At 36.6% G+C, this 13,514-nt stretch overlaps 1 protein-coding gene across 3 annotated transcripts in view; it reads right to left on the reverse strand.

Moving 5' to 3' along the window:
• The window catches only part of SPG11 (SPG11 vesicle trafficking associated, spatacsin), a 105,023-nt gene that overhangs the window by 46,902 nt on the left and 44,607 nt on the right, over positions 1–13,514 (reverse strand). For all 3 annotated transcript variants that reach the window (XR_013162370.1, XM_077127718.1, XM_077127717.1), the window contains exons 21-23: positions 12,802–12,967; positions 11,329–11,534; positions 10,286–10,394 (exon numbers count right to left, since the gene is read on the reverse strand). Coding sequence is in view for 2 of the 3 variants with exons in the window: in XM_077127718.1 (XP_076983833.1) it covers positions 10,286–10,394; positions 11,329–11,534; positions 12,802–12,967 (481 nt within the window). In the remaining variant the exon portion in view is untranslated. The remainder of the gene's footprint in view (positions 1–10,285; positions 10,395–11,328; positions 11,535–12,801; positions 12,968–13,514) is intronic.

Consider the following 13,514-nt stretch of genomic DNA (forward strand, 5'->3'; position numbering starts at 1 on the left):
TCAGGAAGCAAGCACTATCTAGATGATGCCTTGGTTTGGACATATGACAGCTTCAAAACTGTAAGCCTGTAAGCTAAAAAATTCCCATTGTTAAAAGCCAACCCGTTTTATGGCATCTGCTTTCAACCACATAGTAAACTAAAACAAGTAGCAATAAGAGGCCAATCTCTGAAGTGACTCAAGTGTCTGGCATGTAGAGCTTCACAAGGCAAGATATTTACGTGCTAATGTAGTTTCTGCCCCAATCCCTGTGGCTTTTCCCAGGGTGCTTTTTGATGAACCAGTGAGATGGAGCATGGACTTTACCTTCACTACGGAGGGAAGAAACACAGGCTCCCTCTTTCTTGCTTTCTGCAACAGATTATTATTTTTCTGATTATAAATATATGTGATTTTTAAATACTAAAGATTTCAGACATGAAATAGAAAGTTAAATTCTCCATAATTCTACTCCACAGAGATAACCATTGTTATTTTTTATTGTATACTTTTCAGAAGTTTTTCTATACATTTATAAACATGTTTCAGCACATATTTTTATATAAATAAGATGATGATATCCTTACTCTTCTATAATATTTTTTAACTTTAAAATATTCCATGGAAGTCTTTCTCTGGTAATGCAAACAGACTTGTCCTTTGCAAAAGCTTAAGACTTGTTGCCACGATTTTAATTGGTCATTTAGACAAAACAAATTTTTGTAATTGCTGCAATAAGGTGGGAAGGTGCAATAAGGGGTAATTGATGCAATAAGGTGGAGTATGGAGCTCCAGGACTCAGTCCTTCCACCAAAACAACTATTAAATAGATAGAAACTATGTGAAATAACTATTTTGAAATTCCAGAGGCCAGAAGAACACTGCACAGCATCTAGCAAAGAGGCAGATAAAATACAGTAAAAAACAATAAAGAATAGTAAATTGCTTTCCATGTGCAGCAACTCCAGTGCCCACTAGTGCCTATACCCCACTCTTGTGGCAGGCTGCCGTGGGGTCCAGCCTCTGGCTCACTTGCTGGTGACAGAAAGGGATGTAAACATCCTCTTCCCCAAGACCAAGGTTGGGCACAGCCAATCAATGATCACAGCTTTTGGTTAGTGACCTTAGATGGCTGGGGGCCTGGCTCTAAAAGTGGTCATTGTTTCAACCCGCCCCAGACAAAGGCCACAGCAGAGCAGACATTAAGGTGCTATACTCCCAGGGATGAACACTGTTAACATTTTGACTTATTTCCTACCAGTGTGTTTTTCCCTCTCGCAATGGATTTTTACATTTACAATTTTATGTCCTAACCTCACCCATGTTAGAAAAAAGAGCAGAATGATTTTTTTTTTTAATTTTTTAAAAATCATTTTTATTGGCCAGATAGTATTCAGTACTTTGGACCATGATTTATTTGATCACTTTCCTAATGTTGGGTATTCAGGCTTTTTGCATTTCCCCCCATTACCAAATATTTACAATGAAAACAAACAACAACAACAACAACAACAAAAAGGTGCTTTACTTCCTCAGGGCTGTGGGGAGCAGTTAGTTAAGGGGCTGCATTTGTTAGACAGGCTAAGAAAGCTCAGCTTTGGGGAGCCATGAAAGAAACTCTTGGCACCCTTCTTATTCCCTCCTCAGGCACTTTGGAGCCAGTTTGTGTCCTTTCATGGGTCCCAGGCCTGTTCTGGGTAAAGGACTGACTTGGGAAACTCCTCTCCAGTGTGCCCCTTCTCCCAGAATTTTTCCTCCAGGCAAAAGCAGCTTGAGACAATGAAAGGAGTATAAGAAACACTAGAGGTGGACAAAATCTGGGGTAAAGGCTTGTCAGCTTCGAACACCGGGGAAAGGGAGGTCTGTCTCTTGGGAACCAGAGGAGACAACTAAACTGTAAACAGGGGAACTATAAAATGACAAGCAAATGCCTAAGACAATACACAGGCCCAGAAATATAGGGAAAAGCCTGTACACTGTGTTTGCCTTGGGTAGACCTGCCTGATGGGAAGGCTGAAGCTCCAGAAAATCTTTTGCTTATCACCAACTGGTAACAAAATCAAGAAACAGACATCTCAGGGAATAAATCCCACAGTTAACATTTTAAAATATTAAAATGTACAGTATGCAACAAAAGAGTACAAGAAAAGCAATGACAGAGGGAATGATGGCCCATTCAAAGGAAGAGGATAAATATCCAAATAACACCAGTGAAGAAGACCAGAATGTGGACATACCAAACCAAGACTTTAAAAAAATGATCTTAAAAATGCTCAAGGAGATGAAGGAAAATATAGAGAAAGAACTAAAGGATTTTAGGAAAATAATGAATGAGCAATATGAGAATCTTAGCAAAGAGACTGAATTTTAAAAAGGGACCAAACAATTACTGGAGTTCAAAACACAATAACTGAAATAAAAAATGCCCAGGAGATGGGCAGTGTGATGGTGGCTAAGTGGCAGAATTCTCGCCTGCCATGCCAGAGACCCAGGTTGATTTCCCAGTGTCTACCCATGTAAAAAAAAAAAAAAAATGCCCAGGAGGGTTTCAAGATCAGACTGGAGGTGAAAAAAGAAAGAATCAGTGAACTTAAAGAAGAGACACTTGAAATGAATCAGACTGAGGAACAGAAAGAAAAGGAATTATAAAAAGTGAAAATAGCCGAAGACACCATCAAGCAAACCAGTACATACGCATTATAGAAGTCCCAGAAGGAGCAAAGAGAAAGGGGCAAAGGAATACTCAAAAAAATAGTGACAGAGAACTTCCCAAATATGCACATCCAAGAAGCCTAGAGAACACTAGGATAAACACAAAGAAAAATACACCGTGTCATACATTGATCACACTACTGTTTGCAAAGGACAAGGAGAAAGCTCTGAAAGCTGCAACAGGAAAAGCAATGTGTTACGTCCAAGAGAGCTCCAATTTGATTGACTGCCAATTCCTCATCAGAAACCATGGAGGCAGAAAGGTAGTGGACCGAAAAACTTCAAGTGCTGAAAGAAAACAATAGCCAACCAAGAATACCCTATTAGGTGAGACTTTCAAAAGTGAGAGGGAGAGTAAGACATTCCTAGATAAACTAAAATTGAGGGAGTTTATCACCACTAGATGGCAATGCTACAGGGAGTTCTTCAGCCTGAAAGAAAAGGACACTGGACAGTGGTTTAAAGTGGCATAAAAAAATAAAGACCTGTGGTACGAGTAACCATTTGAGTAATTATAAATGCCAATATTATTGCATTGTATTATTTCTGGTAGTTAGGTTCAGGTGTCAACTTGGCCAGGTGAACGTGCCTAATTCTGCTGCTGTGGACATGAGCCATTGGCATGTGAAGCTCACCTGTCACGGACTGCATCTGCAGTCAGCTAGGGGGAGTGCCTCCTGCAATGAGTGATGTTTAGTTTGATTGGCTGGATGCTTAAATGAGCGAGCTCAGCACAGCACAGCCCAAGCAGCTCAGTATACTTCATCTCAGCACTAGCAGCTCAGCCCAGACCTTTGGAGATGTAGAAAGGAATCACCCTGGGGAAAGCTGTGGGAACCCAGAAGCCAGGAGACAAGGCCAGCAGAGATCGCCCTGTGCCTTCCTGTGTAAGAGAGAACCTCAGATGAAAGTTAGCTGCCTTTCCTCTGAAGAACTATTAGTTTTTAACTAAATAAATCCCCCTTTATTAAAAGCCAATCCATCTCTGGTGTGTTGTATTCTGGCAGCTTTAGGAAATAGAACAGTATGCAACTCCATTTCTTACTTCCTACAGTTGCAAAAATGCAAATGCAGAAAAAGCAATGATAAACTTATGGTTTTGGACATAAAATGTACAAAGATAAATGGTAACAAGTACATAAAAGGGGTGGGGAGCAGAGTGGTATAGGAAAAGTATATGTATATGCTATTGAAGTTGGTATCAAATCAAATATAATTGTTATATATTCAGTATGTTAAATATTAATCCCATCATAATCACAAGTAAAATATATATATATTAAACCATGTATTTTAATATTTCAATTTTAAAAATGTGCTATCATAAATTGTAACATATTCCAAACTAATGCAAATTATTAGTAATAGCAGTATATGGGAATCCTGTATTTTACGTATGATTGTTCTATAAACCTACTTCTCTAATAAAGAAGAAAAAAGTTTAAAAAGTTAAAAAAAAAAAAGGATACTATGAACAACAGTACACCAATAAATTAGATTACCGAGATGTAATGGACAAATTTTTAGGAACACATAAACTACCTACACTGACTCAAGAAGATATAGAAAATCTCAGCAAACCAATAACAAGTAGAGATTGAATACATAATCAAAATCCTCCCAACAAAGAAAAGCCAGGGACCAGATGGATTCACAGGTGAATTTTACCAAACATTCCAAGAAGACAATTGTACTTCTACTCAAATGCTTCTAAAAACTTGAAGAGGAAGGAACACACCCTAATTCCTTCTACGAGGCCAACATCACTCTCATAAAAGTTAGGAAAAAAAAGAACAAAAGAAAATTTCAGATCAGTATCTCGTATGAATATAGAGACAAATAGCCTAAAAAAATACCAGCCAACTGAATCCAACAGTATATTAAAAGAATTATACACCATAATCAAGTGGGATTTATCCATGGTATGCAAGGTTGATTCAAAATAAGAAAATCAATTAATATAATACACCACATTAACAGTATGAAGAAAAAAAATCATATCAATTGATGCGGAAAAAGCATTTGACAAAATTTAGCACCCTTCTTGATAAAAACACTTAGAACACTAGGAATAGAAGAAACTTCCTCAACACATTAAAGGACACCTACAAAAAACTCAGGACTAACATCCTACTTGATGAAAGACTGAAAGTATTCCTTCTAATATTGAACAAAACAAGGATGACCACTGTCACCACTAGTATTCAACACTGTACTGAAAGTTCTTGCCAGGGCAACGAGGCAAAAAAGAAATAAGAGGCATTCAAATTGGAAAGGAAGTAGTAAAACATTTCCTACTTGTAGATGACATGATCCTGTATATCAGAAAATCCTGAAAGAATCCACAACAAAACTCCTAGAACTAATAAATGAATTCAACAAAGTGATGGGGTACAACATCAACACCCCAAAGTCAGTAGTGTTTCTATACACAATCAGTAAACGAAGAGGAAATCAAGAAAAAAATTTCATTTACAATAGGAACTAAAAGAATGAACTATGTAGGACTTATACTCAGAAAACTACAAAATATTGCTAAAAGAAATCAAAGAAGACCTAAATAAATGGAAAAACATTCCATGTTCACGGATTGGAAGACTAAATGTTGTTAAGATGTCAATCCTGCCCAAAGTGATTTACAGATTCTATTAATTCCAATCAAAATTCCAAAAACCTTTTTTATAGAAATGGAAAAGCCAATTATCAAATTTACATGAAAGTTAAGGGGCCCCAAACAGCTAAAGCCATCTTGAAAAAGAAGAATGAAGTTGGAGGACTCACATTCTCCAATTTGAAAACTTATTAGAAAGCCACAGTAATAAAACAGCATGATACTGGCACAAACACAGACATACAGACCAATGGAATTGAACTGAGAGTCAGGAATCAACCCTCACATTTATAGCCAACTGAATTTTGACAAGGAGTTCAAAGACCACTCAACTGGGGAAAAATAATCTCTTCAACAAATGGTGCAGGAAAAACTGTACCTCTACTTACAAAAAAAAAGAAAGGAAGAGGACCTCTACTTCACACCATATACAAAAAATAACCCAAAATGGAGCAAAAACCTAAATATAAGGACCAGAACTATCAACTCCCTAGAAGAAAACACGGAAGTACCTTCAGGATCTTGTGGCAGGCAATGGTCTCTTAGACTTTACACCCAAAGTACAAGCAACAAAAGAAAAAATAAGTGGAACAAAAATTTTAAAATTTTTGTGACTCAATGGACTTTATTGTAAAACAACAACATACACAATGGGAAAAAAATATTTGGAAACCACATATCCTATAAAGGGTTACTATTCAAAATACAAAAGAAATCCTTCAAACTTAACAAAGGACAAACGACCCAATTTTTAAAAATGAGCAAAAGCCTTGAAGAGGTATCTCTCAAAGGAGATACTAAAATGGCCAAAGAGCACATAAAAAGATGCTGAACACCATTAGCCAACAAGGTTTTGCAAATAAAAACCACAATGAGGTATTTTTTATACCAATTAGAATGACTTCTATTAAAATCGGAAAATTACAAGTATTGGACAGCATGTAGAGAAAGAGGGACACTCATTCATTGCTGGTAGCAATGTAAAACGGTGCAGCTGGTGTGGAAGATGGTTTAGCGGTCCTCGGAGAGACCTAGCAATTCCACCCAGCCTACCTATATACTAGGTGTATACCCAAAAGAATTGAAAGCAGGGACTCGAACAGATATGTGATGTGCTAGGTAACAGTAATGTGCTGTTCACAGCAGCATTATTCACAATTTCCAAAAGATGGAAGCAATATAAATGCCATCAACCAATGAATGGATAAATAAAATACAGTACATACATGTAATGGAATATTATTTGGCCATACAAAGAAAGGAAGTCCTGATACATGAGACAACATGGATGAATCCTGAAGACATGCTGAGTAAAATAAGGCAGACATTTAAGGACAAATATTGTATGACCTCACTGAAGTGAAACAATTAGAGTAAGCAAATTCATAGAGTCAGCATCTAGAATATAGGTTATTAGGGGACAGGGTGGGGAAAGGGTACGCGAAGTTAAGGCTTATAATGTACAGGGTTCCTATTTGGAACAATGGAAATGTTTTGGTAATGGATTGTGGTGATGATAGCATAACATTATGAACATAATTAACAGCACTGAAATATATATCTGAATGTGGTTAAAAGGGGAAATATTTAGATTGTAAATACTGTAACAAAATTAAAAAAAAAAAATCCATGGACGTGCACTACACAAAGTGAACCCTAAGTTAAACCATGGACTACCGTTACTAGTACAATTATAAAAATGTGCTTTCATCAACTGTAACAAATGTTCCACACCAATGCAGGTATTAGTAGAGTGGTATACAGAAATCCTGTACTTTAAGCATGATTGTTGTGTAAACCCACAACTTGTCTGCTAAAGAAAAAAAATTCTTGAACTTGATTACTGCACTTAATAAGGTTAAATAAGTAAATATCTTTTTCTTAGGAAATATACATGGAAGTATTAACTGTTCAAGGTGCATGATGTACTCAGCCTATTCTCAAATATTTGGAAAATGGATGGACAGGTGGAAGGAAGGAAAGAGGCAAGGCAGGCAGGCTGATAGGCAAGAAGATACAACAAATGTGGCAGAATGTTAAAAGTTTGTAAATCTGGGTATCTGGATAGAGGTCTCTGTATTGGTTTTGTATTAATTTTGCAGCTGTCCTATAGTTTGAAATTATTTCAAAATAAAAAGTTAAAATAATTATAATAATATTGAGTCATCAACGTAACAGATATATCTCACTAATGCAAATTAGTTTATAGAAAAAATTGGGGGCGGGGAACTAGGAACTCCGTATTCTCTGTGCAATTTTTCTACAAACCTATAACTGCTCTAAAAAAAATACAGCCTATTTTAAACATAAATCACACAAACACACAAAAACTGGAGTCTTTCAACCATAGTACACAATAGCTTTCTTAGCATACTGACAATTCATCCCAGCCACAAGATATCAAACAAGTATCTATATATAACACTGCTTTAAAAATACTATGGGTCAGACCATTCCAGCCAATCCCACAGAACACCTAGGGCAATATATGATTCCACAAGGGTTCCAGGCACTAGAGTAACTTGCCAGAAACCTGCAACCTCCAGATGGGTGCCTGGTCCTGCTAAGTCCTGAAACTTAGCCCAGCCTCTCCAGAACATCAGACAGTTCCATCTCCCTACCCCATATTAGTGACAGACCCTTCCAATATCAAAAATTTAGAATTGCCATAGCCCAAACAACCCAATGAGAGGTACAGAAAGATCAAATGTGATGGTGGAATTACACATGGAAGACAGGACTTAAATTAATATGAATGCTGAATCATTACATTGATATCTCTTTCACTCTACAGTATTTCAGAGCAGCTAGAAGTAAAATCCTAAAACTGTGAAACTATAACCCATGTCAAAATCTGAAATATGTTTTACAACTAACTGTGGTGCTGTGCTTGGAAATTTATAGCTTTTTTGTATATATGTTATTATTCACAAAAAAGTAAGGAAAAGAAAGACAATTGTAATGATAAAAAAAATATTTAAGCCCACTAGCCTCCTATATTCTGGAGCAACTAGAAGGAAAAATATGTAAGGATCATATGGTAGCCCATGATGAACTCTGGGATCTATCCTATAACCACGTTTTGAAGAGTGCTTTGAAAACTATTGCTTTATTATTTCTTTGCTTTGTATATATGTTATACTATACAATAAAAACAGTTTAAAAAAAATACTGTGGGTCAGAAATCAAAATCAAATGTCAAACTATCTAACCATGAAACAGGAGGTAAAAGAGCGCTAAGCATGTTTTACCCAAAAGGAGTAAGAAAGAGAGTGTCGATGACAATTGCCAGTGCTGGTGCTTCCTGCCTCACAGAGATGGTCATTCTGAATGGATGATCCTCGGTGGGTATTTTCTTTTCCTAAACTGAAAATAAGTGTATTTTTTTCTAATTATAGAAGTAATACATATTTATAAAGCAACTCAGAAAATACAGAAAGTTATCAAGCAGAGAGGGAAAAATTACCCATAATGCCAATACCTATATCTTTACAAAACACTTTTTAGATATATGTATGTGTGTTATTTATGTGGGTACATGTATGTGCTGGTTGTGTACCCCAGAAAAGCCATGTTCTTATCCTAATCCAATCTTGTAGGGGCAGACTTATTGCTGGTTGGGATCTTTTTGATGCAGCTGTTTCCATGGAGATGCGACCAACTCAAGAGTGGGTGGGAATTTTTGCTTAGGCGGTCTCCATGGAGATATGTCTCCACCCATTCAAGGTAGGTCTTAATCTGCTTACTGGAGTCCTTTAAAAGGGAACCATTTTGGGAAAAGTTCAGCGCCCACACAGGGAGAGACATCTGGAAATGCAGAAGAAAAACGCCCCAAAGGAAGCTGTGTGAAACCATAAACCAAAGGACCAGCAGACACTGGCCACGTGCCTTCCCAGCTGAAAGAGATGATCTGGATGCCATTGGCCTTTCTTCAGTAAGGTATCTTTCTCCAGATGCCTTAGTATGAACATTTTTATGGTCTTAGAACTATAAATTTGTAACTTAATAAATCCCCTTGATAAAAGACAACCCATTTTCTGGTGTATTGCATTCCAGCAGAATTAGCAAACTAAAACAATATATATAATTATTCTTATGTGTTCTCACTTTACATTAAAATGGGTACCTGTTATATAACCTACTTCACTTCCTTAAGTAGGGTTTTTAAACTGGCATGAATGACTCCAGCCAAGCATATATGGAAGAAAGGTCATCAAACTAATGTGCAGACTCTATACCAGTCCTTCTCAACCTGCTCCACGAGAGAATGCCCTAAGGCATCCACTGTCTGCTATTAACACCTCACTTCTGCATCTACAATGACACTAGTATCCTCCTCAGAAGAATTTTGTGAGTGCTTAATTCTCTTGCACTATGCATGCAAGGGCCTCCTTACTTAGGAAAGGGACATGCTGCAGTTGAAAACAGGACACTGTGGGGAACAGGGTCAGTGACAGGAGGCACAGAAGAATGGTAGATTCTCAGGGTCTGGCATGGCTGCATCAGCCCCAGGGTAAACACAGCACAGGGTAAACATGGGCATGAGTGTGGAAGCAGGTGTGGTACCTTTGCGGACAGTCATCCCAGCTACCTTTATCAGCTGATAGACATTAGGAAGAAATAACCAAGGACATCATTTAGAGTCAGCTTTGTGAGACCCACCCTTCTATCTTCTGAAAGGATTTCAACATGTAATACATAAGAGACTTCTCTTTCTTGTAAGGCAATGGAATAGACAAAGCTCCTCTCCATCTTTTGGTAACTGCATCTCTAAGGAGGGAATCGCTACTTTCATCCTCCTTTTAGTGATGCCAAGATGCAATTAAAATCATTTTCCATTTACTATCTACTATATGCCAGATGAATAAGAAGATAAGATATGAGAGGAACTGGTGAAAATATCTGAGGTGTTGGAAGACAAGACAAAATAGGTTAATATAAAAAAGCTTGTTGGAAAAGAGTCTGGGATCACAACTCACAAACCTCTTTATTTCCTGCTGCTGAATGCTGTTCCATATACCTTCTTCTAAGAGAACAAGCAATTCTTCTATGGTTGCTTTTTCACCATCAGCCAGTTTAGATAGTTTTTCAGCTATAAGAAATATAAACAACAAAATACAGTCAAGAATAAAGAACAGAATGAGCTGAGACCCCTAGAATTAGCTGAGACTCAGCATCAGGGGATTGAGAAAACCTTCTCGATCAAAAGGGGGATGAGTGAAATGAGACAAAGCGTCAATGGCTGAGAGATTTCAAACAGAGTTGAGAGGTTATCCTGGAAGTTATTCTTACGCATTAAATAGATATCACCTTGGGCAGGCCACGGTGGCTCAGCAGGCAAGAATGCTTGCCTGCCATGCCCAAGGACCCGGGTTTTGATTCCTGGTGCCTGCCCATGTAAAAAAAAAAAAAAAAAAAAAAAGATATCACCTTGTCAGTCGAGAGGTAGTGGAGAGGCTGGAGGGAACTGCCTGAAAATGTGGAGCTGTGTTCCAGTAGCCATGTTTCCTGAAGGTAATTATATAATGATATAGCTTTCACGATGTGACTGTGTGATTGTGAAAACCTTATGCCTGATGCTCCTTTTATCTACCTTATCAACAGATGAGTAAAACATATGGAATAAAGATGAATAATAGGGGGAACAAATGTCAAAATAAATTTAGGTTGAAATGCTGGTGATGGGTGAGGGGGAGGGGTGGGGATTATGGTATGCATGAATTTTTTTCTGTTTTCTTTTATTTCTTTTTCTGAATAGGTGCAAATGTTCCAAGATATCATCATGATGATGAATATGCAACTATGTGATGATATTGTGAATTACTGATTATATATGTGGAACGGAATGATCAGAAGTTACGAATGTTTGAAAAAAAAAAAGAATAAAGAACAAATACTCTGCAGGAAAAGGATGAAACAGGGAGACAGTTTTCCCTCCCCAACTAGACTCACAATTAAATGCCTTAGACCTATTCACTTCTCCTCCTCTACACAAAACAAACCACATAAAAAAAAAGGTACTGTACCTAGAGACTCTCTGATGATGTTGTACTGAGCATCTTCATTCCTACACTTGTAGTTCAAAATTACATTGGCCACTTTCATATCAACTCTGAGCTTGAGGCTGCTGAGACCAAGCAATTCTAAGAAACAAACACAAGCAGCTCCTATTGAAGGTATGTGGAAGGAAGAGAGCCCTAAAACATAGGCCTCATTGCCCACTTGCTGGATCCTGGAAAAGAAAGGAATCAAAACCACATCAGCACGTGAAAACTGTTTCTCATCAGGAAAAGCAGATAGAATTATATCAGTGATACATGAAGTATCAAACAGATACATGTAATCTTTTGTTACCTCCCTTTCCCTACTGGCATTGCTTGCACACATCCATTTAGGTTCCTGGTAGTTTTTAGTTGTCTTCTAGCTGCCATAGCCTCCCATTCCCTTAGAATTATCTTTTCCTACTACACCTATTTATAATCCAAATTATTCTTGCCTCAACTTCATTCAGAGAACATGGACTAGAACTTCCAAAAGACTGCCAACTTGTGATCTTAAAGTGCATTAAAATATTAACCATGCCAACTATGTGGGATGGGACTCTGAATGACTTGTAGCTATCATTTTTCACCATTCTAAAGTACTTGCTTATTTTACCATGAGAATGCATTACTGTAATTATAACACAAACCAATAAAGTAACTCTATGTTTAACTGCTGATTATATCATATTCTCCTCCCAAATTCTGTGATTTATGAAAGTGAATTATAAAAGACAAAAATCTTAAATTTAGAATTCACATCTTATTATAGAATTCTCTCTTCAGAGTAAATTCTACTAATATTTGGCAAGCTCCTGTATTATTTTATAAAACATATTTATTAGTTTTCCTATTGTAACACATGCTAAATGTCAAAAACTTAATGTACACAGAAAAGCAAAATGAAAACAAGAAACAAACAAAATCAACCATCTAAATATAAGCACTGTTAAAATGTGTTATGTTTTTAAGCACTTCTTGAATATAGATGTAAAATTTACAGATATACCTTTATTTATTTATTATTAGAGAAGTTGTAGGTTTATAGAAAAAAAAGACACAGAAAATAGGTTTCCCATAAACATTCTTCTCTCTTCCCACAACACAGTTTTCCCTATTATTGACACTTTGCACTAGTGTGGCACCTTTGTTACAAGTGATGAACCAATACTATTATAATTATACTAACTATAGCCCATAGTTTATATTAGGGTTCGCAGTGTTGTATAGTCCTATGATTTTTAAAACAATTTTTATTTCAGTAATATATATTCAACTTAAAATTTCCCTCTTTAACCACATTCAAATATATAATTCAATAGTGTTAATTATATTCACAATGTTATGCCATCATCACCACATCCATAACCAAAGCTTTCCCATCACCCCAAACAGAAACTCTGTACCAATTAAGGACATGCCTGTTTTAAAAGCACAAATTATATTTAAAATACTCACAGCTGCTTGGGTGTCTTGCTCTTGGTTAATTCCTGGACCAGAAAAGTTCCAAATGCAAATGATGGTCGTCCATGATGCAAATAATAAGCAAAATTCAGACGTTCCACTACAGCATATTTATTAACCAGGTCAGCACTAGAGAAATGTGGGAGATCACTTGATGCATCTGGGGGAAAAAGCAAAGCAATATTTATTTTTCATACTTTACCATGATTAATTTCATATTTTCACATGGAAAGTTTAACTTTCCAATGGTTTAAACAAACAAAAACTGACAACTATAATAGTTTTATACTACTTTATTATCACATTGAACCCACCAAAATTGTAGCAGTTTTATTTTACTTCAATGTGTAGAAATAGCCTCCCTTTTATTAAAAAATGTATACCTGAGAAGCTGTATAAAATCTCTTGAAAATTATGCTTTCCTGTCCCTGCTGAACTTACTTGTAATTTCAGATGCTTTAACTCTATATTTGATGATCTTCTATGCTCACATGGAAATAACTAATAACCCTTCATCTACAAAATCTTTGCTAAATGCCTTATGATGTGCAAAAAAAGCTTTTCAATTTATTCATGCAGTTCATTACATAATGAAATCCCTTCTTAACATATTTGGGTCCTCTAATCACCAAGGCCAAATACTGCACCTTCCTCCAACAACTAATTTGAAAAGAACATTCTTTTCTCCATATCAATTCCCTGCCTTA

This window comes from Tamandua tetradactyla, chromosome 14, assembly GCF_023851605.1.
Source record: "Tamandua tetradactyla isolate mTamTet1 chromosome 14, mTamTet1.pri, whole genome shotgun sequence".
Classification (NCBI taxonomy): Eukaryota; Metazoa; Chordata; class Mammalia; order Pilosa; family Myrmecophagidae; genus Tamandua; species Tamandua tetradactyla.